The sequence below is a fragment of the Heptranchias perlo genome, chromosome 2, assembly GCF_035084215.1.
Source record: "Heptranchias perlo isolate sHepPer1 chromosome 2, sHepPer1.hap1, whole genome shotgun sequence".
Classification (NCBI taxonomy): domain Eukaryota; kingdom Metazoa; phylum Chordata; class Chondrichthyes; order Hexanchiformes; family Hexanchidae; genus Heptranchias; species Heptranchias perlo.
Window position 1 is genome coordinate 170701749 of NC_090326.1, and position 27921 is coordinate 170729669.

At 51.2% G+C, this 27921-nt stretch overlaps 1 protein-coding gene across 1 annotated transcript in view; it reads left to right on the plus strand.

The window, feature by feature from the left end:
- Window positions 1-27921, plus strand: part of LOC137332621 (latent-transforming growth factor beta-binding protein 4-like) — a 128732-nt gene that overhangs the window by 16424 nt on the left and 84387 nt on the right. The window contains exons 7-9 of the mRNA XM_067996582.1: window positions 12978-13100; window positions 13927-14049; window positions 20766-20888. Of these exons, the coding sequence (XP_067852683.1) occupies window positions 12978-13100; window positions 13927-14049; window positions 20766-20888 (369 nt within the window). The remainder of the gene's footprint in view (window positions 1-12977; window positions 13101-13926; window positions 14050-20765; window positions 20889-27921) is intronic.

A 27921-nucleotide genomic window follows, 5' to 3' on the forward strand; every position in this document is an offset into this window, starting at 1 on the left:
GTTAGAATTTTATATGTTTTGATGAGATCACCTCTCATTCTTCTAAACTCGAGTGAATATAGGCCTAGTCGACCCAATCTCTCCTCATACGTCAGTCCTGCCATCCCAGGAATCAGTCTGGTAAACCTTTGTTGCACTCCCTCCATGGCAAGGACATCCTTCTTCAGATAAGGAGACTAAAACTGCACACAATACTCCAGATGTGGTCTCACCAAGGCCCTGTATAACTGCAGTAAGACATCCCTGCTCCTGTACTCAAATCCTCTTGCAATGAAAATGGCATTGAGGTCGAAGATCAGCCATGATCTTGTTGAATGGCAGAGCAGGCTCGAGGGGCGGGATGGCCTACTCCTGCTCCTCTTTCTTATGTTCTTATATTTCCACCATCTACAAGGCACAAGTCGGGAGTGTGATGGAATACTCTCCACTTGCTTGGATGAGTGCAGCTCCAACAACACTCAAGAAGCTCGACACCATCCAGGGCAAAGCAGCCCGCTTGATTGGCACCCCATCCACCACCCTAAACATTCACTCCCTTCACCACCGGCGCACTGTGGCTGCTGTGTGTACCATCCACAGGATGCACTGCAGCAACTCGCCAAGGCTTCTTCGACAGCACCGCCCAAACCCGCGACCTCTATCACCTAGAACATAAGAACATAAGAAATTGGAGCAGGAGTAAGCCAATCGGCCCCTCGAGCCTGCTCCGCCATTCAATAAGATCATGGCTGATCTGATCCCAACCACAACTAGAAGGACAAGAGCAGCAGGCACATGGGAACAACACCACCTGCACGTTCCCCTCCAAGTCACACACCATCCCGACTTGGAAATATATCGCCGTTCCTTCATCGTCGCTGGGTCAAAATCCTGGAACTCCCTTCCTAACAGCACTGTGGGAGGGTCAGTACTGAGGGAGCACTGCACTGTCGGAGGGTCCGTACTGAGGGAGTGCTGCACTGTCGGAGGGTCCGTACTGAGGGAGTGCTGCACTGTCGGAGGGTCCGTACTGAGGGAGTGCTGCACTGTCGGAGGGTCAGTACTGAGGGAGTGCTGCACTGTCGGAGGGTCAGTACTGAGGGAGTGCTGCACTGTCCGAGTGTCAGTACTGAGGGAGCGCTGCATTGTCGGAGGGTCAGTACTGAGGGAGTGCTGCACTGTCGGAGGGTCAGTATTAAGGAACGCTGCACTGTCGGAGGGTACGTACTGAGGGAGTGCTGCACTGTCGGCAGTGCCGTCTTTTGGATGTGATGTTAAATCAAGGCCCCGTCTGCCCTCTCAGATATGAAAGATCCCACGGCCACTATTTCGAAGAAGAGATGGGGAGTTCTCCCCCAGTGTCCTGGGCTGGGACCAATAATTATCCCAATAAATGCAAATCTTTTCTTTTCTTATTCACGACCACCCCTCCACCTTGCCGACTTCTCTCTCCTCTCACTTGGTGGAACTTCCCTCTGGGAATCTCCCGCTCCGCTGCCATAAATTTTTGGGCAGTTTGGTGGAAACCCCAATCCGTAACCAGAGTTCCCGCCAAACTTCTGCCAGAGTTATGTTGGGAGAATGGGAGAAAGTCCTGTGGAAATTCACCCCCACGGTCCTCTATCTCAGACAAGGCCACCTCTGACCACACCCTCAACACCCACATCCCCATACCCCCTTCTACCCCCTTCTACCCCCTTCTGACTTCGGTTGAGGGACATGTCAGTGGAGATACTGTGACAGATATTTAATGAGATATTTCATACCACTCAGCAAAGATCCATTCCAGTGAGAAGGAAAGACTCTCGGGGAAGGACGTACCGTCCGTGGCTAACTAAGGAAGTTAAAGATCGTATCAAACCGAAAGAAAAAGCATCCAATTCCGCGAAGATTAGTGGCAGGTCAGAAGATTGGACAGAATATAAAAAACAGCAAAGAATGACTAAAAGAATAATAAGGAGAGAGAAATTAGAGTCCGAGAGAAAGCTAGCTAGAAATATAAAAACAGATAGTAAGAGTTTCTACAGGTATTTAAAAAGGAAAAGAGTAAGTAAAGTGAGCGTTGGTCCTCGAGAGAGAGAGTCTGGGGAATTAATAATGGAGAATAAGGAAATGGCGGATGAATTGAACAGATATTCTGCGTCCGTCTTCACTGTAGAGGATACAAATAACATGCCAGAAATAATCAAGAGGTGAAAGGGAGGGAGGAAATTAAAACATTTACAATCACCAGGGAAAGGGTTCTGAAAAAAATATTAGAACTAAAAGCTGACAAGTCCCCAGGTCCTGACGGACTTCATCCCAGGGTCTTAAAAGAAGTGGCTGCAGAGATAGTCGATGCATTGGTATTAATTTTCCAAAATTCCCTAGATTCTGGAAGGGTCCCATCAGATTGGAAAATAGCAAATGTAACTCCTCTACTCATAGAATCATAGAATCATAGAAGTTACAACATGGAAACAGGCCCTTCGGCCCAACATGTCCATGTCGCCCAGTTTATACCACTAAGCTAGTCCCAATTGCCTGCACTTGGCCCATATCCCTCGATACCCATCTTCCCCATGTAACTGTCCAAATGCTTTTTAAAAGACAAAATTGTACCCGCCTCTACTACTGCCTCTGGCAGCTCGTTCCAGACACTCACCACCCTTTGAGTGAAAAAATTGCCCCTCTGGATCCTTTTGTATCTCTCCCCTCTCACCTTAAATCTGTGCCCCCTCGTTATAGACTCCCCTACCTTTGGGAAAAGATTTTGACTATCGACCTTATCTATGCCCCTCATTATTTTATAGACTTCTATAAGATCACCCCTTAACCTCCTACTCTCCAGGGAATAAAGTCCGAGTCTGTCTAACCTCTCCCTGTAAGTCAAACCATCAAGTCCCGGTAGCATCCTAGTAAATCTTTTCTGCACTCTTTCTAGTTTAATAATATCCTTTCTATAATAGGGTGACCAGAACTGTACACAGTACTCCAAGTGTGGCCTCACCAATGCCCTGTACAACTTCAACAAGACATCCCAACTCCTGCATTCAATGTTCTGACCAATGAAACCAAGCATGCTGAATGCCTTCTTCACCACCCTATCCACCTGTGACTCCACTTTCAAGGAGCTATGAATCTGTACTCCTAGATCTCTTTGTTCTATAACTCTCCCCAACGCCCTACCATTAACGGAGTAGGTCCTGGCCCGATTCGATCTACCAAAATGCATCACCTCACATTTATCTAAATTAAACTCCATCTGCCATTCATCGGCCCACTGGCCCAATTTATCAAGATCCCGTTGCAATCCTAGATAACCTTCTTCACTGTCCACAATGCCACCAATCTTGGTGTCATCTGCAAACTTACTAACCATGCCTCCTAAATTCTCATCCAAATCATTAATATAAATAACAAATAACAGCGGACCCAGCACCGATCCCTGAGGCACACCGCTGGACACAGGCATCCAGTTTGAAAAACAACCCTCGACAACCACCCTCTGTCTTCTGTCGTCAAGCCAATTTTGTATCCAATTGGCTACCTCACCTTGGATCCCATGAGATTTAACCTTATGTAACAACCTACCATGCGGTACCTTGTCAAATGCTTTGCTGAAGTCCATGTAGACCACGTCTACTGCACAGCCCTCATCTATCTTCTTGGTTACCCCTTCAAAAAACTCAATCAAATTCGTGAGACATGATTTTCCTCTCACAAAACCATGCTGACTGTTCCTAATTAGTCCCTGCCTCTCCAAATGCCTGTAGATTCTGTCCCTCAGAATACCCTCTAACAACTTACCCACTACAGATGTCAGGCTCACTGGTCTGTAGTTCCCAGGCTTTTCCCTGCCGCCCTTCTTAAACAAAGGCACAACATTTGCTACCCTCCAATCTTCAGGCACCTCACCTGTAGCGGTGGATGATTCAAATATCTCTGCTAGGGGACCCGCAATTTCCTCCCTAACCTCCCATAACGTCCTGGGATACATTTCATCAGGTCCCGGAGATTTATCTACCTTGATGCGCGTTAAGACTTCCAGCACCTCCCTCTCTGTAATATGTACACTCCTCAAGATATCACTATTTATTTCCCCAAGTTCCCTCAAGAAAGGAGGGAGACAGAAAGCAGGAAACTACAGGCCAGTTAGCTTAACATCTGTCATAGGGAAAATGCTAGAATCTATTATTAAGGAGGTTATAGCAGGGCACTTAGAAAATCTCAATGCGATCAGGCAGAGTCAACATGGCTTTGTGAAAGGGAAATCGTGTTTGACTGATTTATTAGAGTTCTTTGAGGAAGTAACAAGCAACGTGGATAAAGGGGATCCTGTGGATGTGGTGTACTTGGATTTCCAGAAGGCTTTTGACAAGGTGCCACATCAAAGGCTACTGCACAAAATAAGAGCTCATGGTGTAGGGGGTAACATATTAGCATGGATAAAGGATTGGTTAGCTAACAGGAAACAGAGAGTAGGTATAAATGGGTCATGTTCAGGTTGGCAAGATGTAACGAGTGGAGTGCCACAGGGATCAGTGCTAGGGCCTTAACTATTTACAATCTATATCAATGACTGGGATGAAGGGACTGAATGTATGGTTGCTAAATTTGCTGATGACACAAAGGTAGGTGGGAAAGTAAGTTGTGAAGAGGACATAAGGGCCCCGATATTACCAGGGAGGCGGGATGGCAGCGGGGGGGTGATTGGGTGCGTGGGTAACCTGCCCAGTAAAATCTGTCTGTTCCCCACGCGATTGCGGGTAAATTGGAGCCACTTAACGGCTGCTCCTGAAGCAAACACCCAAAATTACAGAATGGAGCAGCCCAGGGGAAAGGCTGCTCCCAGATTTAGTGATGCCTCACTCCAGGTGCTACTGAATGGGGTGAGGAGGAGGAGAGATATTTTCTACCTGGCGGACGGGAGGAAGCGGCCTGCCTCTGCCACCAAGAAGGCCTGGCTTGAGGTGGCAGAGGAGGTCACCAGCAGCAGCAACATCTCCCGCACCTGGGTCCAGTGCAGGAAGTGCTTCAATGACCTAACCAGGTCAGTCAAAGTGAGTACACTTACTCATTCCCCTACACTCCGTCTTCCACATCACCGCCCCCACCCCACAACTCCTTCTGCACTGCCAACACTACTCTGTGACATCACCCCTCACACCCACTCAAACCTCATCCTTAACTTACCTGCACTTATTCACCTCCCCAGTACTCATCCCACCAATACCACTCAACCCAATCCTCATACAATCTCATGGTTCTGCCTCATACTCACCCTCTGCTGCATCTCTTTCACGGTCAGTCTCACCCAAACCAATGCATTCAGCGGTTGGCCACGTCACCATCACTCACTCACGCCTCTCTACTTTCTCCCCTTATAGGAGAAGAGAGCCCAGAATGCACGGGAGAGGGTGAGGACCGGAGGGGGGGCCGCAACAGATAGTCGTGCTCACAGATGCGGAACAGGAGGCGCTGGAGCTGAGCCGCACCCTCGAGTGCCTGTCCGTCGGGGACGCCGAGACTGGAACCCGACAAACATCTGGTGACAGAACTTTAACATTCAGCACTCACAATAGCAATTGATGTTAACATGCCTTGCCATCTTCAGCACCTCAACATCTGTCATCGTGCTTAATATTGCCTTCTGTTCTCTTACAGGCCTTCAGCGACTGCCATGACGGCAGAGGGCGATTCCTCAGAGGACCTGCCGGACTCTGAGGGGGCACCGTCACATCTGAGCGAGCCATCCACCAGCGCAGATACACACACCTCGGTGGGTCCCCGTCCTCACTTAGTTGGGGTCGCACATGGTGAGTCACCACACACATGTGAGCACGAGCAGACACTGGTGGCAGGGACAGCTGTGGAGAGTCCGTGTCGGTGGGAGCACTCTTCTCCAGGCTCTGCTCAGCTGGACACAGATGCTGAACCCTGGGGGCCATCCATGAAAAGGAGAATGATCGAGGGGCAGCAGCGTATCTGCGAGGTGCTGGAACAGGTGCCACGCGCACTCTCCACAATCGTGCAGAGGATGGAGGAGTCCAACTCCTGCATGAGTGGAATGGTGGCACAGGTACAGGAGGGAATCTCTGAGATAGTGTCACGGGTAAGTGCGGGAATGTCTGCGATGGAGGGAAGGCTAGCCTCCATCGAGCTTCAGGCACGGCTCACAAATTAGTCCATTCAGGCCCTGACAATGGCTGTTCGGACTCAGGGTGAACAACATTCTGCCGCCTTAAACAGGCAGGTAGATACTCTGGCACTGGCCTGACAAGGCTTCACACATGTCCTCCAAACTGTCGTCCAGCAGAGTGGTGGGAGTGATGTGGGCCTGGCCCAGGAGAGGGATGATGGCGAAAGGGGACATGGAAGTGGGGACGCCACTCAAAGCGCTCCCACCTCTCACCTGTTGCCCCCCCTCTCAACCAGTACCCACAATGCTGCCTCCTCTCCAGGTGGCCGAGTCTGCCCCTGCACAGGTGCAGGAGGAGCAGTCTTTGGAGGGGCCCTCACGGGCACCGAAACCCAGAGGGCATCGGCCCAAAGCATCTAATCGGTCAGGGTATGGACAAGAGCAACCTGTCACTACCTCTGCTGCAGCCACAGGGGATGCACCACATAGAATCCCTTCCTAACAGCACTGTGGGAGAACCTTCACCACACGGACTGCAGCGGTTCAAGAAGGCGGCTCACCACCACCTTCTCAAGGGGCAATTAGGGATGGGCAATAAATGCCGGCCTCGCCAGCGACGCCCACATCCCATGAATGAATTTTTAAAAAGGTAGTCGGGAGAGAAAGGTGAAGGTTTTGTGAGCACGAAGGGGATGCACAGGGTATTTGACGGTTGGTCATGTTTTTTATTTATATTTGCTTTTTGTTAAAAGCATATTAAATATTATTATTGTCACCACTACTGCCACATCTTGGCCATTCCTGACTGGCTTGTGCAATAAGTTCCTTTCATGAGGTTCACCATGAACGCCCACACTTGATGCCACCCATTGGGTCACCCTACAGTGGGTGTATGTGTAGTTGCAGGACTGTTTTGTCCAGGGGGGCGGGGGCGGGGGGGCGGGGGAGGGGGGGCTGGTGTGGCCGCTCCTCTGTCCAGGTGGTGAGGACTGGACTCTTCACACTGTCTGATGTTAGGAGAACCGTTCACATATCAGTGACTCCCTGGCCTCACGAGCAGCCAGGTGAGCCGCTGTTCTGCCCATGGGTTGCTCCTCCTCCTCCTCCTCCTCCTCCTCCTCCTCCTCCTCCTCCTCCTCCTCCTCGATGTGGATGGGGCCTCCTCCAGCGGCCCCCCTCTCTGTTGTGCCATGTTGTGCGCTATAATGCGTCCCACTCTGTCTGGTGCGTATTGAAGCTCTCCCCCAGAACGATCAGGGCACCTGAGGCACATCCTGAGCAGCCCTATAACATGCTCGATTGTAGACCTGGTGGCGATGTGGCTGTCGTTATATCGACACTGTTGCTCGGTGATGGGGTTCCTCAGAGGTGTCATGAGCCACGTGTGCAGGGGGTATCCCTTGTCCCCGAAGAGCCAGCCCTTGCGGGTGTTGGGTGCGTGGAAGAGGGGCGGGATGTTAGACTCCCGGAGGATGAAGGAATCATGGCAGCTGCCAGGGTATCTGGCGCACACCTGAAGGAATCTCTTGCGGTGGTCACAGATGAGCTGAGTGTTGATGGAGTGATAGCCCTTCCTGTTGATGAACAGTCCTGGCTCGTGTGGAGGTGCTCGGATTGCTATATGGGTGCAATCGATTACACCCTGCACCCGTGGGAAGCCAGCCACAGAGTGGAATCCCACTGCCCTCTCCGTCTGGCTGAGATCGTCCATGGGGAAGTTGACGTAGTGCGAGGCCCTGCGAAACAAGCTGTCGGTGACCTGCCTTATGCACTTGTGTGCAGACGACTGAGAGACCCTGGCGATGTCCCCGGTGACACCCTGGAATGATCCGGAGGTGAAGAAGTTGAGGGCAGTGGTGACTTTGACAGCGACAGGTAAGGAGATGCTGCTCGGGCCCAGCCGGGAGCAGCTCGGCATGAAGGAGGCTGCAGATGTCTGCGACTACCTGGTGACTGACTGTGAGCCTCCGTATGCACTGCTTCTCAGAGAGGTCCAGGAAGCCGAGCCTCGGTCTGTAGACCCCGTGGCGAGGGTAGTGCCTCCTGTGACGTCGCTCTCTCTGTTGTTGTCCTCTGTGCTGTTGTGCAGATGCCTGTGGTGCAGCACTGTGTTGTGGAGCTCCACGTGGCGGAGGTGGACGCCGTGCCTGGTGAGGCTGGTGATGTTGCTCGTCCTCGGATGAAGTGATGAATGCAGACATGGTTCCCCCCATCCTGACGGTGTGAGTTTGAGGGGGTCCGCAAAGTAGGCAAATGTGTTTGCACAGCAGAGTTTTGGGTATAAATTAATAATTTTGAGTGAAAAGACAAAGGTGTTGCAGCCAAAACTTTGTCTGAAGTGACAGAGTGCCCTGCTGCAATAAATGAGGTTTTCCCCCCACCTGTCAAATAATCCTTTGCATCTCCCACTGGCTGCTGGCTGAAACACGTCTGCTCCAACAGGGAGTGTTTCCCACAGCACGGGAAACACGCTGAGGATCCTTCAAAATTGCACCCCTGCCAAAATCTCCACTCAGTGAAGTCTCTCAAGTACCTCAACTATCTACCCAACTATGTAAAGCAGCATCCCGCCGGCTTTAATTGCCGGTGGGAGTCCTGCATTCGGGAGCTGCGCGCGCACCCGAACGTGTCACTGGGGAACCCGGAATTCAGCGGGTTGGAGCCGGGCTCCGAACCCGCTCCGGATTCTACGATTTTAGGAGCCCCCCACGCACCCGCTCTGCCATCCGAAAATCGGCCCCAAGGAGTCTGCAAAGGGATATCGATAGGTTCAGTGAGTGGGCAAAAATTTGGCAGATGGAGAATAATGTGGGAAAAGGTGAACTTGTCCAGTTTGGCAGGAGGAATAGAAAAGCAGAATATTATTTAAATCGGTATGGGTACGGTAGCATAATGGTTATGTTACTGGGCGAGTAATCCAGAGGCCTGGACTAAAATCCAGAGTCATGAGTTCAAATCCCGCCACGGCAGCTGGCGAATTTAAATTCAATTAATTAATTAAATTCAATTAATTAAATAAAAAAATCTGGAATTAAAATACTAGTATCAGTAATGATGGCCATGAAACTACCGGATTGTCGTAAAAACCCATCTGGTTCACTAATGTCCTTCAGGGAAGGAAACCTGCCGCCCTCACCCGGTCTGGCCTATATGTGACTCCAGACCCACAGTAATGTGGTTGATTCTTAATTGCCCTCTGAAATGGCCCAGCAAGACACTCAGTTGTAAAATCTCGCTACGAAAAGTCATAATAAGAATAAAACCGGACGGACCACCCGGCATCGGACCACTAGGCACCGGACACGACAACGGCAAAACACCAAGCCCAGTCGACCCTGCAAGGTCCTCCTTACCAACATCTGGGGACTTGTGCCAAAATTGGGAGAGCTGTCCCACAGACTAGTCAAGCAACAGCCTGACATAGCCATACTCACAGAATCATATCTTTCAGCCAACGTCCCAGACTCTTCCATCACCATCCCTGGGTATGTCCTGTCCCACCGGCAGGACAGACCCACCAGAGGTGGCGGTACAGTGATATACAGTCAGGAGGGAGTGGCCCTGGGAGTCCTCAACATTGACTCTGGACCCCATGAAATCTCATGGCATCAGGTCAAACATGGGCAAGGAAACCTCCTGCTGATTACCACCTACCGTCCTCCCTCAGCTGATGAATCAGTCCTCCTCCATGTTGAACACTCCTTGGAGGAAGCACTGAGGGCAGCAAGGGCACAAAATGTACTCTGGGTGGGGGACTTCAATGTCCATCACCAAGAGTGGCTCGGTAGCACCACCACTGACCGAGCTGGCCGAGTCCTGAAGGACATAGTTGCTAGACTGGGCCTGCGGCAGGTGGTGAGCGAACCAACATGAGGGAAAAACTTACTTGACCTCGTCCTCACCAATCTACCTGTCGCAAATGCATCTGTCCATGACAGTATTGGTAGGAGTGACCACCGCACAGTCCTCGTGGAGATGAAATCCCGTCTTCGCACTGAGGACACCATCCAACGTGTTGTGTGGCACTACCACCGTGCTAAATGGGATAGATTCAGAACAGATCTAGCAGCTCAAAACTGGGCATCCATGAGGCGCTGTGGGCCATCAGCAGCAGCAGAATTGTATTCCAGCACAATCTGTAACCTCATGGCCCGGCATATTCCTCACTCTACCATTACCAACAAGCCAGGGGATCAACCCTGGTTCAATGAGGAGTGTAGAAGAGCATGCCAGGAGCAGCACCAGGCGTACCGAAAAATGAGGTGCCAACCTGGTGAAGCTACAACTCAGGACTACATGCATGCTAAACAGCGGAAGCAACATGCTATAGACAGAGCTAAGCGATTCCACAACCAACAGATCAGATCAAAGCTCTGCAGTCCTGCCACATCCAGTCGTGAATGGTGGTGGACAATTAAACAACTAACGGGAGGAGGAGGCTCTGCAAACATCCCCATTCTCAATGATGGCAGAGTCCAGCACGTGAGTGCAAAAGACAAGGCTGAAGCGTTTGCAACCATCTTCAGCCAGAAGTGCCGAGTGGATAATCCATCTTAGCCTCCTCCCGATATCCCCACCATCACGGAAGCCAGTCTTCGGCCAATTCGATTCACTCCACGTGATATCAAGAAACGGCTGAGTGCACTGGATACAGCAAAGGCTATGGGCCCCGACAACATCCCAGCTGTAGTGCTGAAGACTTGTGCTCCAGAACTAGCTGCGCCTCTGGCCAAGCTGTTCCAGTACAGCTACAACACTGGCATCCACCCGACAATGTGGAAAATTGCCCAGGTATGTCCTGTCCACAAAAAGCAGGACAAATCCAATCCGGCCAATTACCGCCCCATCAGTCTACTCTCAATCATCAGCAAAGTGATGGAAGGTGTCGTCGACAGTGCTATCAAGCGGCACTTACTCACCAATAACCTGCTCACCGATGCTCAGTTTGGGTTCCGCCAGGACCACTCGGCTCCAGACCTCATTACAGCCTTGGTCCAAACATGGACAAAAGAGCTGAATTCCAGAGGTGAGGTGAGAGTGACTGCCCTTGACATCAAGGCAGCATTTGACCGAGTGTGGCACCAAGGAGCCCTAGTAAAATTGAAGTCAATGGGAATCAGGAGGAAAACTCTCCAGTGGCTGGAGTCATACCTAGCACAAAGGAAGATGGTAGTGGTTGTTGGAGGCCAATCATCTCAGCCCCAGGGCATTGCTGCAGGAGTTCCTCAGGGCAGTGTCCTAGGCCCAACCATCTTCAGCTGCTTCATCAATGACCTTCCCTCCATCATAAGGTCAGAAATGGGGATGTTCGCTGATGACTGCACAGTGTTCAGTTCCATTCGCAACCCCTCAGATAATGAAGCAGTCCGAGCCTGCATGCAGCAAGACCTGGACAACATCCAGGCTTGGGCTCATAAGTGGCAAGTAACATTCGCGCCAGATAAGTGCCAGGCAATGACCATCTCCAACAAGAGAGAGTCTAACCACCTCCCCTTGACATTCAACGGCATTACCATCGCCGAATCCCCCACCATCAACATCCTGGGGGTCACCATTGACCAGAAACTTAACTGGACCAGCGATATAAATACCGTGGCTACGAGAGCAGGTCAGAGGCTGGGTATTCTGCGGCGAGTGACTCACCTCCTGACTCCCCAAAGCCTTTCCACCATCTACAAGGCACAAGTCAGGAGTGTGATGGAATACTCTCCACTTGCCTGGATGAGTGCAGCTCCAACAACACTCAAGAAGCTCGACACCATCCAAGATAAAGCAGCCCGCTTGATTGGCACCCCATCCACCACCCTAAACATTCACTCCCTTCACCACCGGCGCACTGTGGCTGCAGTGTGTACCATCCACAGGATGCACTGCAGCAACTCGCCAAGGCTTCTTCGACAGCACCTCCCAAACCCGCGACCTCTACCACCTAGAAGGACAAGGGCAGCAGGCGCATGGGAACAACACCACCTGCACGTTCCCCTCCAAGTCACACGCCATCCCGACTTGGAAATATATCGCCGTTCCTTCATCATCACTGGGTCAAAATCCTGGAACTCCCTTCCTAACAGCACTGTGGGAGAACCTTCACCACACGGACTGCAGCGGTTGAAGAAGGCGGCTCACCACCACCTTCTCGAGGGCAATTAGGGATGGGCAATAAATGCCGGCCTCGCCAGCGACGCCCACATCCCGTGAACGAATAAAAAAAAAAAAAAAAATATTGTCCCACTGCCTACTGGCACGTGAAGCAACTCACTTTTTCCAGGGCTATCTGTCCAGAGCAAGATATTGGACCCTGATTGGAGAATCACCTTGCCTTACGTCCAGAGATGGTGTCCCACAGTTGATGTTTATATTTGCCAGTCGGTTACAGCCTTGTCTTACCCCTGGGTTGTTTCCACAACGAAAGGTATTTTTACCTGGACAGCTCATTAGCCTGACCCCCAATCCCCTATCAGGAGGTTTGGTGGACTGCCTTTCGTCAGAATCCCACCATTCGAACTGTCTGGCTTGGGCATCCCGACCAGGAGTTATACTCCCGGCTGCGTAGCTCTCAGAGTCCTAGGATCAGGCTCGCCTTCCCATCGTGTGAAGGTGGAGCCCCCTAGAGAAGGTTTATCCACTGCGGGGGTGCAAGAGACCTTAGTCTCGTCCCAGATAATGAGGGGAGCCATTGCCACTACTGCCGACCTGAGCCCTCTGGCTACAGTCGGGTCGATGTTCAACGTCCTCTCTCCTCTCTCAGGGTCCACTGCTCCCTTGGGGCACGAGCCCATGTCAGGGGTACGGTGAGTTTAATCGATCAGTCCGACTGCTTGCTGTCCTGCCATTGCTGGTGATAATTTCTGTTTCTCTCTCTCTGTCTCTCCTCCAGATGTTGATGAGTGCGGGGAGACCCCCGGGGTGTGTGATGGCCAGGGGGTGTGTGAAAACACTCAGGGCAGCTACAGGTGCGGCTGTCAGCCTGGCTTCCGTGGTAATGGGACCTACTGTGAAGGTTTGTAGCCCATCTCTCAACTCCCGACAAACCCAAATCTATCCATATCTACGAACCCCCTCTCTTACACAGGATAAAAGGAACAGTACCATCAGACAAATGACCCCTTTCTTACTTAAAGCCTGCAACCTCACTCTCACGTTGTCTAGTCTTCACTGTCTAGACTCAAGACATGTCTAGTCATCGATCTTACTATGCTCAGCACTGAACTTCTCTGAGCTTTCCTCCCTTGTTCCTGCTAAGCTCCACATTCACTATCCTGCTTATTCTTCCTCCTCCCTACATCCTCGCTGTGTTGAGATTGAGACTCATCCATGGGAACGTTCAGTCTCCTGCTCACACTCATCCATGGGAACGTTCAGTCTCCTGCTCACACTCATCCATGGGAACGTTCAGTCTCCTGTTCACACTCATCCATGGAAACATTCAGTCTCTTCACACATCCATGGGAACGTTCAGTCTCCTGCTCACACTCATCCATGGGAACTTTCAGTCTCCTGCTCACACTCATCCATGGGAACGTTCAGTCTCCTGCTCACACTTATCCATGGGAACCCTCAAGCTCCCTTTCTCCTAAACCTGAGCTTGGTGCCACCAATCATTACCTCCTGATTTACCTCATCATCGCTCCTCCTTTTCTCAATCTTGCTGTTGTGCACTGTGGGTATTTTAATAATACCGCTGGCCAATACTACCCGTGTTACAGCTACTGAAACACGGCAAAACTGAACTGGCACAGGCACGATGGGCCGAGTGGCCTCCATCTGTGCTGTATGATTCCACAAACCCTTTTTAACGCTTTAATGAATCTCTGTTCTTTTTGTAGATGACAATGAGTGCGCCTCCGGCAAGCATGGCTGTGACACCAATGCCAGGTGTGGCAATATCATCGGCTCCTACTTCTGCCAGTGTTACCAGGGATTCAATGGAGACGGTCACTCCTGTTTCGGTAAGTAGGATGGGATCAGCCTGTGCGGCCCCTCTCCAACACCATCACAGGGTGTCAGCACACGTCCTCGCACCAACCTGCTCACACTCACCCACACACACACACACACTTACACACACACACACACTCTGTCTGACGCACACTCACACATAACAACAACAACTTGCATTTATATAGCGCCTTTAACGTAGTAAAACGTCCCAAGGTGCTTCACAGGAGTGATTATCAAACAAAATTTGACACCGAGCCACATAAGGAGATATTAGGACAGGTGACCAAAAGCTTGGTCAAAGAGGTAGGTTTAAGGAGAGTCTTAAAGGAGGAGAGAGAGGCGGAGAGGTTCAGGGAAGGAATTCCAGAGCTTAGGGCCCAGGCAGCTGAAGGCACGGCCGCCAATGGTGGAGCGATTAAAATCGGGGATGCGCAAGAGGCCAGAATTGGAGGAGCGCAGAGATCTCGGAGGGTTGTAGGTCTGGAGGAGGTTACAGAGACAGGGAGGGGCGAGGGCCATGGAGGGATTTGAAAATGAGGATGAGAATTTTAAAATCGAGGCGTTCCCAGACCGGGAGCCAATGTAGGTCAGCGAGCACAGGGGGTGATGGGAGAACGGGACTTGGTGCGAGTTAGGATACGGGGGGAGCAGAGTTTTGGATAAGCTCAAGTTTATGGAGGGTGGAAGATGGGAGGCCGGCCAGGAGAGCATTGGAATAGTCCAGTCTGGGGGTAAAGGCGTGGATGAGGGTTGAGGCAGGCGGAGACGGGCGATGTTACGGCAGTGTAAGCGGTCTTGCTGATGGAGCGGATATGGGGTCGGAAGCTGAGATCGAGGAAAAATAGGACACCAAGGTTGCAAACACACCCGCCCACTCACCAACCTGCTCACACTCACATCAACACTCACCAACATGATCACGCTGATCCAAACTTTCTCAAACACACTCACCAACCTGCTCACACTCACACACTCACACACACAAACATTCCTTGCCCTGGGAGTGTTTGATGGGACAGTGTAGAGGGAGCTTTACTCTGTATCTAACCCTGTACCTGCCCTGGGAGTGTTTGATGGGACAGTGTAGAGGGAGCTTTACTCTGTATCTAACCCTGTACCTGCCCTGGGAGTGTTTGATGGGACAGTGTAGAGGGAGCTTTACTCTGTATCTAACACGACAAGTCACATCGAGTCTACAGCACAGAAACAGGCCATTCGGCCCCACTGGTCCATGCCGGTGTTTATGCTCCACACGAGCCTCCTCCCTCCCGACTTAATCTCACCCTATCAACATATCCTTCTATTCCTTTCTCCCTCATGTGTTTATCGAGCTTCCCCTTAAATGTATCTACACTATTCACCTCAACCACTCCTTGTGGGAGCGAGTTCCACATTCTCACCACTCTCTGGGTAAAGAATTCTCTATTGGATTTATTAGTGACTATATTTGAGATTTCATCCCCATCTAACTCGTTCTGTACCTGCCCAGGAGCATTTGATGGAACAATGTATTATAGAATCATAGAATCATTGAATGATACAGCACAGAAGAAGTCCATTCGACCCATCTGCTTGTGGTGACTCTTTGAAAGAGCTCGACAATTAGTACCACTCCCCTGCCCATTCCACATAGCCCTGAAAATTAAAGCCCAGGATCCTGTATGCTTTTTTAACAGCCTTAGCTACTTGTGCTGCTCCTTCAAAGGTTTGTGTACACACACCCCCAGGTCTCTCTGTTCCTGCTCCCCCTTTAAAATTGTACCATTTAGTTTATATTGCCTCTCCTCATTCTTCCTGCCAAAATACATCTCTTCACACTTCTCTGTGTTAAATTCCATCTGCCATGTGTCTGCCCATTTCACCAGTCTGTCTGTGTCCTCCTGAAATCTGTTACTATCCTCCACATTGTTTATTACATTTCTGAGTTTCGTGTCATCTGCAAACTTTGAAATTAAACTCTTGAACATTGCGGATGCCCTAACTATAATCTTTCAAAGTTCTCTAGATTCAGGAACCATTGCTTCAGATTGGAAAATTGTAGATGTCACTCGCCACTTAAGAAAGGAGAGAGGGGGAAACCAGGGAATTATAGACCAGTTAGCCTAACATCTGTTGTGGGGAAAATGCTGGAGTCTATAATTAAGGATAGGGTGACTGAACACCTCGAGAATTTTCAGTTAATCAGAGAGAGCCAGCATGGATTTGTGAAAGGTAGGTCGTGCCTGACAATTTGTCTGTGGAATTTGCTGCCCCAGGAAGCTGTGGAAGCTACATCATTAAATAAATTTAAAACAGAAATAGACAGTTTCCTAGAAGTAAAGGGAATTAGGGGTTACGGGGAGCGGGCAGGAAATTGGACATGAATTTAGATTTGAGGTTAGGATCAGATCAGCCATGATCTTATTGAATGGCGGAGCAGGCTCGAGGGGCCGATTGGCCTACTCCTGCTCCTATTTCTTATGTTCTTATGACAAACCTGATTGAATTTTTTGAAGCGGTGACTAAAGTAGTGGACAGGGGAATGTCAATGGATGTTATTTATATGGACTTCCAGAAGGCATTTGATAAGGTCCCACATAAGAGACTGTTAGCTAAGATAGAAGCCCATGGAATTGAGGGTAAATTATTGATCTGATTAGGAAGTTGGCTGAGCAGCAGGAGACAGGGAGTAGGGATAATGGGTAGGTACTCACATTGGCAGGATGTGACTAGTGGAGTCCCGCAGGGATCTGTGTTGGGGCCTCAATTATTCACTGTATTTATTAACGACTTAGATGACGGGATAGAGAGCCACATATCCAAGTTTGCCGATGACACAAAGATAGGCAGCATTGTAAGCAGTGTAGATGGAAGCATAAAATTACAGAGAGATATTAATAGATTAGGTGAATGGGCAAAACTGAGGCAAATGGATTTCAGTGTAGGCAAGTGTGAGGTCATCCACTTTGGACCTAAAAAGGATAGAACAGAGTACTTTCTAAATGGTGAAAAGCTCGAAACAGTGACGGTCCAAAGAGGCTTAGGGGTCCGTGTACATAGATCATTAAAATATCATGGACAGGTACAGAAAATAATCAAGAAGGCTAATGGAATGCTGGCCTTTATATCTAGAGGACTGGAGTACAAGGGGGCAGAAGTTATGCTGCAGCTATACAAAACCCTGGTTAGACCGCACCTGGAGTACTGTGAGCAGTTCTGGGCACCGCACCTTCGGAAGGACATATTGGCCTTGGAGGGAGTGCAGCGTAGGTTTACTAGAATGATACCCGGACTTCAAGGGTTAAGTTACGAGGATAGATTACACAAACTAGGGTTGTATTCCCTGGAGTTTCGAAGGTTAAGGGGTGATTTGATCGAAGTTTTCAAGATATTAAGGGGAATGGATAGGGTAGATAGAGAGAAATTATTCCGCTGGTTGGGGAATCTAGGACTAGGGGACATAGCCTAAAAATTAGAGCCAGGACTTTCAGGAGTGAAGTTAGGAAACATTTCTACACCCAAAGGGTGGTAGAAGTTTGGAATTCTTCATAGAATGATACAAAGTTACGGCACAGAAGGAGGCCAATCGGCCCATCGTGCCTGTGCCAGCCGAGAAAGAGCTATCCAGCCTAATCCCACTTTCCCGCACTTGGTCCGTAGCCCTGCAGGTCACGGCTCTTCAGGTGCACATCCAGGTACTTTTTAAATGAGTTGAGGGTTTCTGCCTCTCCCACCCGCTCAGGCAGTGAGTTCCAGACCCCCACCACCCTCTGGGGGAAAACATTCTCCTCAGCTCCCCTCTAATCCTTCTACCAATCACTTTAAATCTATGCCCCCTGGTTATTGACCTCTCTGCTAAGGGAAATAGGTCCTTCCTATCCACTCTATCTGGGCCCCTCATAATTTTATACACCTCAATTAAATCTCCCCTCAGCCTCCTCTGTTCCAAGGAAAACAACCCCAGCCTCTCCAATCTTTCCTCATAGCTAAAATTCTCCAGTCCTGGCAACATCCTCGTAAATCTCCTCTGTACCCTCTCTAGTGCAATCACATCTTTCCTGTAATGTGGTGACCAGAACTGTACTCAGTACTCAAGCTGTGGCCTAACTAGTGTTTTATACAGTTCCAGCATAACCTCCCTGCTCTTATATTCTATGCCTCGGCTAATAAAGGAAAGTATCCCGTATGCCTTCTTAACCACCTTATTTACCTGTCCTGCCACCTTCAGGGATCTGTGGACATGCACTCCAAGGTCCCTCACTTCCTCTACACCTCTCAGTATCCTCCCATTTATTGTGTATTCCCTTGCCTTGTTTACCCTCCCCAAATGCATTACCTCACACTTCTCCGGATTGAATTCCATTTGCCACTTTTCTGCCCACCTGACCAGTCCATTGATATCTTCCTGCAGTCTACAGTTTTCCTCCTCACTATCAACCACACGGCCAATTTTTGTATCTGTAAACTTCTTGATCAAGCCCCCCACATTCAAGTCTAAATCATTAATATATACCACAAAAAGCAAGGGACCGGGTACTGAGCCCTGCGGAACCCCACTGGAAACAGCCTTCCAGTCACAGAAACACCCGTCGACCATTACCCTTTGCTTCCTGCCACTGAGCCAATTTTAGATCCAATTTGCTGCTTTCACTTTTTTGACCAATCTGCCATGTGGGACCTTGTCAAAAGCCTTGCTAAAATCTTCTGCAAACAGCAGTTGATGCTAGCTCAATTGTTGATTTTAAATCTTGATAGATTTTTGTTAACTGAATGTATTAAGGGATATGGGGCTAAGGCAGGTATATGGAGTGAGGTCACCGATCAGACATGATCTTATTGAATGGCGGAACAGTCTCGAGGGGCTGAATGGCCTCCTCCTGTTCCTATGTTCCTATTAATTTATATATTCTTATAATACAAAAAGAGCAGTGGTCCCAACACTGACCCCTGGACAGTGGAAATGATTTGAGATTCTGTTGCTGGCTGTAGATGATACCATCTCTTCCTCTTGTATAAACAGAATTATAGTAATTAAAACATGGAAACAAGCCTTTTGGCCCCACTACTATCATTAATAAACTTGCAGAATGGGCGTGTAATTGGCAAATGAATTTCAATATAGATCAGTGTGAGGTGTTGCATTTTGGTAGGAAGAATAAGGAGGCCTCATACTGCTTGGATAATAAGAGTCTAAATGGGGAGAGGAGCAGAGGGATCTGGGGGTACAGACACACAAATCACAAAATGTAGTGACGCAGGTTAATAAGGCCGTTAAAAAAAGCAAACCAAGCACTGGGGTTCATTCCTAGAGGGATAGAATTGAAAAGCAGACAAGTTATGTTAAACATGTATAGAACCTTGGTTGGACCACACTTGGAGTCCTGTGCGCTGTTCTGGTCTCCATAATGTAAAAAGGATATAGAGACATTGGAGAAGGTGCAAAAAAGATTCACAAGGATGATACCAGGACTGTGAGGATTTACTTATCAGGAAAGGCTGAACAGGCTGGGGCTCTTTTCTCTAGAAAAGAGAAGGCTGAGGGGTGACCTGATAGAGGTCTTTAAGATAATGAAAGGGTTTGATAGGGTAGACGTAGAGAAGATGTTTCCAATTGTGGGGGAGACCAGAACTAGGGTCATAAATATAAGATAGTCACTAATAAATCCAATAAAGAATTCAGGAGAAACTTCTTTACCCAGAGAGTGGTGAGAATGTGGAACTCGCTCCCACAAGGAGTGGTTGAGACAAAAGATGTGAATGCCTTAGAGAGGGTGCAGAAGAGATTTACTAGAATGATTCCAGGGATGAGGGACTTTAGTTACGTGGATAGACTGGAGAAACTGGGGTTGTTCTCCTTGGAACAGAGAAAGTTAAGAGGAGATTTGATCGAGGTGTTCAAAATCATGAAGGGTCTAGACAGAGTAGAGAGAGAGAAACTGTTCACATTGGTGGAAGGGTCAAGAACCAGAGGACACAGATTTAAGGTGATTGGCAAAAGAACCAAAGGTGACATGAGGAAAAACTCATTTACACAGCGAGTGGTTAGGATCTGGAATGCACTGCCCGAGGGGGTGGTGGAGGCAGATTCAATCATGGCCTTCAAAAGGGAACTGGATAAGTACTTGAAAGGAAAAAATGTACAGGGCTACAGGGAAAGGGCGGGGGAGCGGGACTAGCTGGATTGCTCTTGCATAGAGCCGGCACGGACTCGATGGGCCGAATGGCCTCCTTCCGTGCTGTAACCTTTCTATGATTCTATGAAATAGCATTGATGCATTTAAGGGGAAGCTGGATAAGCACATGAGGGAGAAAGGAATAGAAGGATATGCTGATAGGGTGAGATGAAGTAGGGAGAGAGGAGGCTCAGGTGGAGCATAAATAATGGCATGGACCAGTTGGGCCGAATGGCCTGTTTCTGTGCTGTAGTTTTGATGCAACTTGATATATTTACCCTCCTCACGAGCCAGGTTTTGTTGAATTGTTTCTGGGATGGGGGTAAGATGAGTAAGGTGTTATTTATTCCATGACTTCCCAAAGGGAATTAGTGGCATTGTGAGACTGCAGTCACGATAGGTCACCAATGACCAGGTTTACTGGAATTAATTTCCCTATTTGTTCCCCTGGGATCTGAGCTCACAATCTCTGAGTGGATAATCCAGTGTAGAACCATGAGGCTGTTCCACCAACAAGGGTGATCCTTTGCGCACAAGGTTGTTCTCACTAACATGACGTTTGTGCATTGCAGATATCGATGAGTGTTCAGTGAACAACGGGCAGTGCCACCAGCTGTGTGTGAATGGACCGGGCAGCTTCCAGTGCCAGTGTAATGAGGGCTACACACTGACCGAGGACAGGAGGTCCTGCTCAGGTACAGGGAGTACAGTTAAAATACCAACAGGCGCTATACCTGCTCCACAGGTACAGCACACAGGCGGAACATAAGTATGCCCTCTGCACACAACAGTCATTCAACAGCCAGGGAGACTCTCCTTCACTACAACTGAGTGTGAGTGTGAGTGTGAGTGTGAGTGTGAGTGTGAGTGTGAGTGTGAGTGTACATCTCTCTATCCTGTATGTTCAGAATACACCAAAAAGAAGGCCCACCACCATTACTCATCGCAACTAGGGATGGGCAATAAATGCCAGCCTTGCCAGCGATGCCCACATGACCAGAATGAATTAAAAATAAAGATTATTAATGAAACCTTCATCATTCACTCACGCCAGGTATTGTAGGTCAGGTGGTGTGCGCACAGACACCAGAAAAATCCACATCAAAACAGCTGGAATCTGAGAGACGGACCGGGTGTGTGTGGGGGTGATGGAGGAGCTGGTATCTGAGAGTGGGACAGACTGTGTGTGGGGGTGATGGAGCAGCTGGTATCTGAGAGTGGGACAGACTGTGTGTGGGGGTGATGGAGGAGCTGGTATCTGAGAGTGGGACAGACTGTGTGTGGGGGTGATGGAGGAGCTGGTATCTGAGAGTGGGACAGACTGTGTGTGGGGGTGATGGAGGAGCTGGTATCTGAGAGTGGGACAGACTGTGTGTGGGGGTGATGGAGGAGCTGGTATCTGAGAGTGGGACAGACTGTGTGGGTGATGGAGGAGCTGGTATCAGAGAGTGGGACAGACTGTGTGGGGGTGATGGAGGAGCTGGTATCTGAGAGTGGGACAGACTGTGTGTGGGGGTGATGGAGGAGCTGGTATCTGAGAGTGGGACAGACTGTGTGGGGGTGATGGAGGAGCTGGTATCTGAGAGTGGGACAGACTGTGTGTGAGGGTGATGGAGGAGCTGGTATCTGAGAGTGGGACAGACTGTGTGTGGGGGTGATGGAGGAGCTGGTATCTGAGAGTGGGACAGACTGTGTGTGGGGGTGATGGAGGAGCTGGTATCTGAGAGTGGGACAGACTGTGTGTGGGGGTGATGGAGGAGCTGGTATCTGAGAGTGGGACAGACTGTGTGTGGGGGTGATGGAGGAGCTGGTATCTGAGAGTGGGACAGACTGTGTGTGGGGGTGATGGAGGAGCTGGTATCTGAGAGTGGGACAGACTGTGTGGGGGTGATGGAGGAGCTGGTATCTGAGAGTGGGACAGACTGTGTGTGGGTGATGGAGGAGCTGGTATCTGAGAGTGGGACAGACTGTGTGGGGGTGATGGAGGAGCTGGTATCTGAGAGTGGGACAGACTGTGTGTGGGGGTGATGGAGGAGCTGGTATCTGAGAGTGGGACAGACTGTGTGGGGGTGATGGAGGAGCTGGTATCTGAGAGTGGGACAGACTGTGTGGGGGTGATGGAGGAGCTGGTATCTGAGAGTGGGACAGACTGTGTGTGTGGGTGATGGAGGAGCTGGTATCTGAGAGTGGGACAGACTGTGTGTGGGGGTGATGGAGGAGCTGGTATCTGAGAGTGGGACAGACTGTGTGTGGGGGTGATGGAGGAGCTGGTATCTGAGAGTGGGACAGACTGTGTGTGGGGTGATGGAGGAGCTGGTATCTGAGAGTGGGACAGACTGTGTGTGGGGGTGATGGAGGAGCTGGTATCTGAGAGTGGGACAGACTGTGTGGGGGTGATGGAGGAGCTGGTATCTGAGAGTGGGACAGAATGTGTGTGGGGGTGATGGAGGAGCTGGTATCTGAGAGTGGGACAGACTGTGTGGGGGTGATGGAGGAGCTGGTATCTGAGAGTGGGACAGACTGTGTGGGGGTGATGGAGGAGCTGGTATCTGAGAGTGGGACAGACTGTGTGTGTGGGTGATGGAGGAGCTGGTATCTGAGAGTGGGACAGACTGTGTGTGGGGGTGATGGAGGAGCTGGTATCTGAGAGTGGGACAGACTGTGTGTGGGGGTGATGGAGGAGCTGGTATCTGAGAGTGGGACAGACTGTGTGGGGGTGATGGAGGAGCTGGTATCTGAGAGTGGGACAGACTGTGTGTGGGGGTGATGGAGGAGCTGGTATCTGAGAGTGGGACAGACTGTGTGGGGGTGATGGAGGAGCTGGTTTCTGAGAGTGGGACAGACTGTGTGTGGGGGTGATGGAGGAGCTGGTATCTGAGAGTGGGACAGACTGTGTGTGGGGGTGATGGAGGAGCTGGTATCTGAGAGTGGGACAGACTGTGTGTGGGGGTGATGGAGGAGCTGGTTTCTGAGAGTGGGACAGACTGTGTGTGGGGGTGATGGAGGAGCTGGTATCTGAGAGTGGGACAGACTGTGTGGGGGTGATGGAGGAGCTGGTATCTGAGAGTGGGACAGACTGTGTGTGGGGGTGATGGAGGAGCTGGTATCTGAGAGTGGGACAGACTGTGTGTGGGGGTGATGGAGGAGCTGGTATCTGAGAGTGGGACAGACTGTGTGTGGGGTGATGGAGGAGCTGGTATCTGAGAGTGGGACAGACTGTGTGGGGGGTGATGGAGGAGCTGGTATCTGAGAGTGGGACAGACTGTGTGTGGGGGTGATGGAGGAGCTGGTATCTGAGAGTGGGACAGACTGTGTGTGGGGGTGATGGAGGAGCTGGTATCTGAGAGTGGGACAGACTGTGTGGGGGTGATGGAGGAGCTGGTATCTGAGAGTGGGACAGACTGTGTGTGGGGGTGATGGAGGAGCTGGTATCTGAGAGTGGGACAGACTGTGTGTGGGGGGTGATGGAGGAGCTGGTATCTGAGAGTGGGACAGACTGTGTGTGGGGGTGATGGAGGAGCTGGTATCTGAGAGTGGGACAGACTGTGTGGGGGTGATGGAGGAGCTGGTATCTGAGAGTGGGACAGACTGTGTGTGGGGGTGATGGAGGAGCTGGTATCTGAGAGTGGGACAGACTGTGTGTGGGGGTGATGGAGGAGCTGGTATCTGAGAGTGGGACAGACTGTGTGTGGGGGTGATGGAGGAGCTGGTATCTGAGAGTGGGACAGACTGTGTGTGGGGGTGATGGAGGAGCTGGTATCTGAGAGTGGGACAGACTGTGTGGGGGTGATGGAGGAGCTGGTATCTGAGAGTGGGACAGACTGTGTGGGGGTGATGGAGGAGCTGGTATCTGAGAGTGGGACAGACTGTGTGTGGGGGTGATGGAGGAGCTGGTATCTGAGAGTGGGACAGACTGTGTGTGGGGGTGATGGAGGAGCTGGTATCTGAGAGTGGGACAGACTGTGTGGGGGGTGATGGAGGAGCTGGTATCTGAGAGTGGGACAGACTGTGTGTGGGGGTGATGGAGGAGCTGGTATCTGAGAGTGGGACAGACTGTGTGTGGGGGTGATGGAGGAGCTGGTATCTGAGAGTGGGACAGACTGTGTGTGGGGGTGATGGAGGAGCTGGTATCTGAGAGTGGGACAGACTGTGTGTGGGGGTGATGGAGGAGCTGGTATCTGAGAGTGGGACAGACTGTGTGGGGGTGATGGAGGAGCTGGTATCTGAGAGTGGGACAGACTGTGTGTGGGGGTGATGGAGGAGCTGGTATCTGAGAGTGGGACAGACTGTGTGTGGGGTGATGGAGGAGCTGGTATCTGAGAGTGGGACAGACTGTGTGTGGGGTGATGGAGGAGCTGGTATCTGAGAGTGGGACAGACTGTGTGTGTGGGTGATGGAGGAGCTGGTATCTGAGAGTGGGACAGACTGTGTGTGGGGGTGATGGAGGAGCTGGTATCTGAGAGTGGGACAGACTGTGTGTGGGGGTGATGGAGGAGCTGGTATCTGAGAGTGGGACAGACTGTGTGTGGGGGTGATGGAGGAGCTGGTATCTGAGAGTGGGACAGACTGTGTGTGGGGGTGATGGAGGAGCTGGTATCTGAGAGTGGGACAGACTGTGTGGGGGTGATGGAGGAGCTGGTATCTGAGAGTGGGACAGACTGTGTGGGGGTGATGGAGGAGCTGGTATCTGAGAGTGGGACAGACTGTGTGTGGGGGTGATGGAGGAGCTGGTATCTGAGAGTGGGACAGACTGTGTGTGGGGTGATGGAGGAGCTGGTATCTGAGAGTGGGACAGACTGTGTGGGGGTGATGGAGGAGCTGGTATCTGAGAGTGGGACAGACTGTGTGTGGGGGTGATGGAGGAGCTGGTATCTGAGAGTGGGACAGACTGTGTGTGGGGGTGATGGAGGAGCTGGTATCTGAGAGTGGGACAGACTGTGTGGGGGTGATGGAGGAGCTGGTATCTGAGAGTGGGACAGACTGTGTGTGGGGGTGATGGAGGAGCTGGTATCTGAGAGACGGACAGACTGTGTGTGGGGGTGATGGAGGAGCTGGTATCTGAGAGTGGGACAGACTGTGTGGGGGTGATGGAGGAGCTGGTATCTGAGAGTGGGACAGACTGTGTGTGTGGGTGATGGAGGAGCTGGTATCTGAGAGACGGACCGGGTGTGTGTGGGGTGATGGAGGAGCTGGTATCTGAGAGTGGGACAGACTGTGTGTGGGGGTGATGGAGGAGCTGGTATCTGAGAGTGGGACAGACTGTGTGTGGGGGTGATGGAGGAGCTGGTATCTGAGAGTGGGACAGACTGTGTGGGGGTGATGGAGGAGCTGGTATCTGAGAGTGGGACAGACTGTGTGTGGGGGTGATGGAGGAGCTGGTATCTGAGAGTGGGACAAACTGTGTGTGGGGGTGATGGAGGAGCTGGTATCTGAGAGTGGGACAGACTGTGTGGGGGTGATGGAGGAGCTGGTATCTGAGAGTGGGACAGACTGTGTGTGGGGGTGATGGAGGAGCTGGTATCTGAGAGTGGGACAGACTGTGTGTGGGGGTGATGGAGGAGCTGGTATCTGAGAGTGGGACAGACTGTGTGGGGGGTGATGGAGGAGCTGGTATCTGAGAGTGGGACAGACTGTGTGTGTGGGTGATGGAGGAGCTGGTATCTGAGAGTGGGACAGACTGTGTGTGGGGGTGATGGAGGAGCTGGTATCTGAGAGTGGGACAGACTGTGTGTGGGGGTGATGGAGGAGCTGGTATCTGAGGGTGGGACAGACTGTGTGGGGGTGATGGAGGAGCTGGTATCTGAGAGTGGGACAGACTGTGTGGGGGTGATGGAGGAGCTGGTATCTGAGAGTGGGACAGACTGTGTGTGGGGGTGATGGAGGAGCTGGTATCTGAGAGTGGGACAGACTGTGTGTGGGGGTGATGGAGGAGCTGGTATCTGAGAGTGGGACAGACTGTGTGTGGGGGTGATGGAGGAGCTGGTATCTGAGAGTGGGACAGACTGTGTGTGGGGGTGATGGAGGAGCTGGTATCTGAGAGTGGGACAGACTGTGTGGGGGTGATGGAGGAGCTGGTATCTGAGAGTGGGACAGACTGTGTGTGTGGGTGATGGAGGAGCTGGTATCTGAGAGTGGGACAGACTGTGTGTGGGGGTGATGGAGGAGCTGGTATCTGAGAGTGGGACAGACTGTGTGGGGGTGAGGGAGGAGCTGGTATCTGAGAGTGGGACAGACTGTGTGTGGGGGTGATGGAGGAGCTGGTATCTGAGAGTGGGACAGACTGTGTGTGGGGGTGATGGAGGAGCTGGTATCTGAGAGTGGGACAGACTGTGTGTGGGGGTGATGGAGGAGCTGGTATCTGAGAGTGGGACAGACTGTGTGTGGGGGTGATGGAGGAGCTGGTATCTGAGAGTGGGACAGACTGTGTGGGGGTGATGGAGGAGCTGGTATCTGAGAGTGGGACAGACTGTGTGTGGGGGTGATGGAGGAGCTGGTATCTGAGAGTGGGACAGACTGTGTGGGGGTGAGGGAGGAGCTGGTATCTGAGAGTGGGACAGACTGTGTGTGTGGGTGATGGAGGAGCTGGTATCTGAGAGTGGGACAGACTGTGTGTGGGGGTGATGGAGGAGCTGGTATCTGAGAGTGGGACAGACTGTGTGGGGGTGATGGAGGAGCTGGTATCTGAGAGTGGGACAGACTGTGTGGGGGTGATGGAGGAGCTGGTATCTGAGAGTGGGACAGACTGTGTGGGGGTGATGGAGGAGCTGGTATCTGAGAGTGGGACAGACTGTGTGGAGGTGATGGAGGAGCTGGTATCTGAGAGTGGGACAGACTGTGTGTGGGGGTGATGGAGGAGCTGGTATCTGAGAGTGGGACAGACTGTGTGTGGGGGTGATGGAGGAGCTGGTATCTGAGAGTGGGACAGACTGTGTGTGGGGGTGATGGAGGAGCTGGTATCTGAGAGTGGGACAGACTGTGTGTGGGTGATGGAGGAGCTGGTATCTGAGAGTGGGACAGACTGTGTGGGGGTGATGGAGGAGCTGGTATCTGAGAGTGGGACAGACTGTGTGTGGGGGTGATGGAGGAGCTGGTATCTGAGAGTGGGACAGACTGTGTGTGGGGGTGATGGAGGAGCTGGTATCTGAGAGTGGGACAGACTGTGTGGGGGGGTGATGGAGGAGCTGGTATCTGAGAGTGGGACAGACTGTGTGGGGGTGATGGAGGAGCTGGTATCTGAGAGTGGGACAGACTGTGTGGGGGTGATGGAGGAGCTGGTATCTGAGAGTGGGACAGACTGTGTGGGTGTGATGGAGGAGCTGGTATCTGAGAGTGGGACAGACTGTGTGTGGGGGTGATGGAGGAGCTGGTATCTGAGAGTGGGACAGACTGTGTGTGGGGGTGATGGAGGAGCTGGTATCTGAGAGTGGGACAGACTGTGTGTGGGGGTGATGGAGGAGCTGGTATCTGAGAGTGGGACAGACTGTGTGTGGGGGTGATGGAGGAGCTGGTATCTGAGAGTGGGACAGACTGTGTGTGGGGGTGATGGAGGAGCTGGTATCTGAGAGTGGGACAGACTGTGTGTGGGGGTGATGGAGGAGCTGGTATCTGAGAGTGGGACAGACTGTGTGTGGGGGTGATGGAGGAGCTGGTATCTGAGAGTGGGACAGACTGTGTGTGGGTGATGGAGGAGCTGGTATCTGAGAGTGGGACAGACTGTGTGTCGGTGAT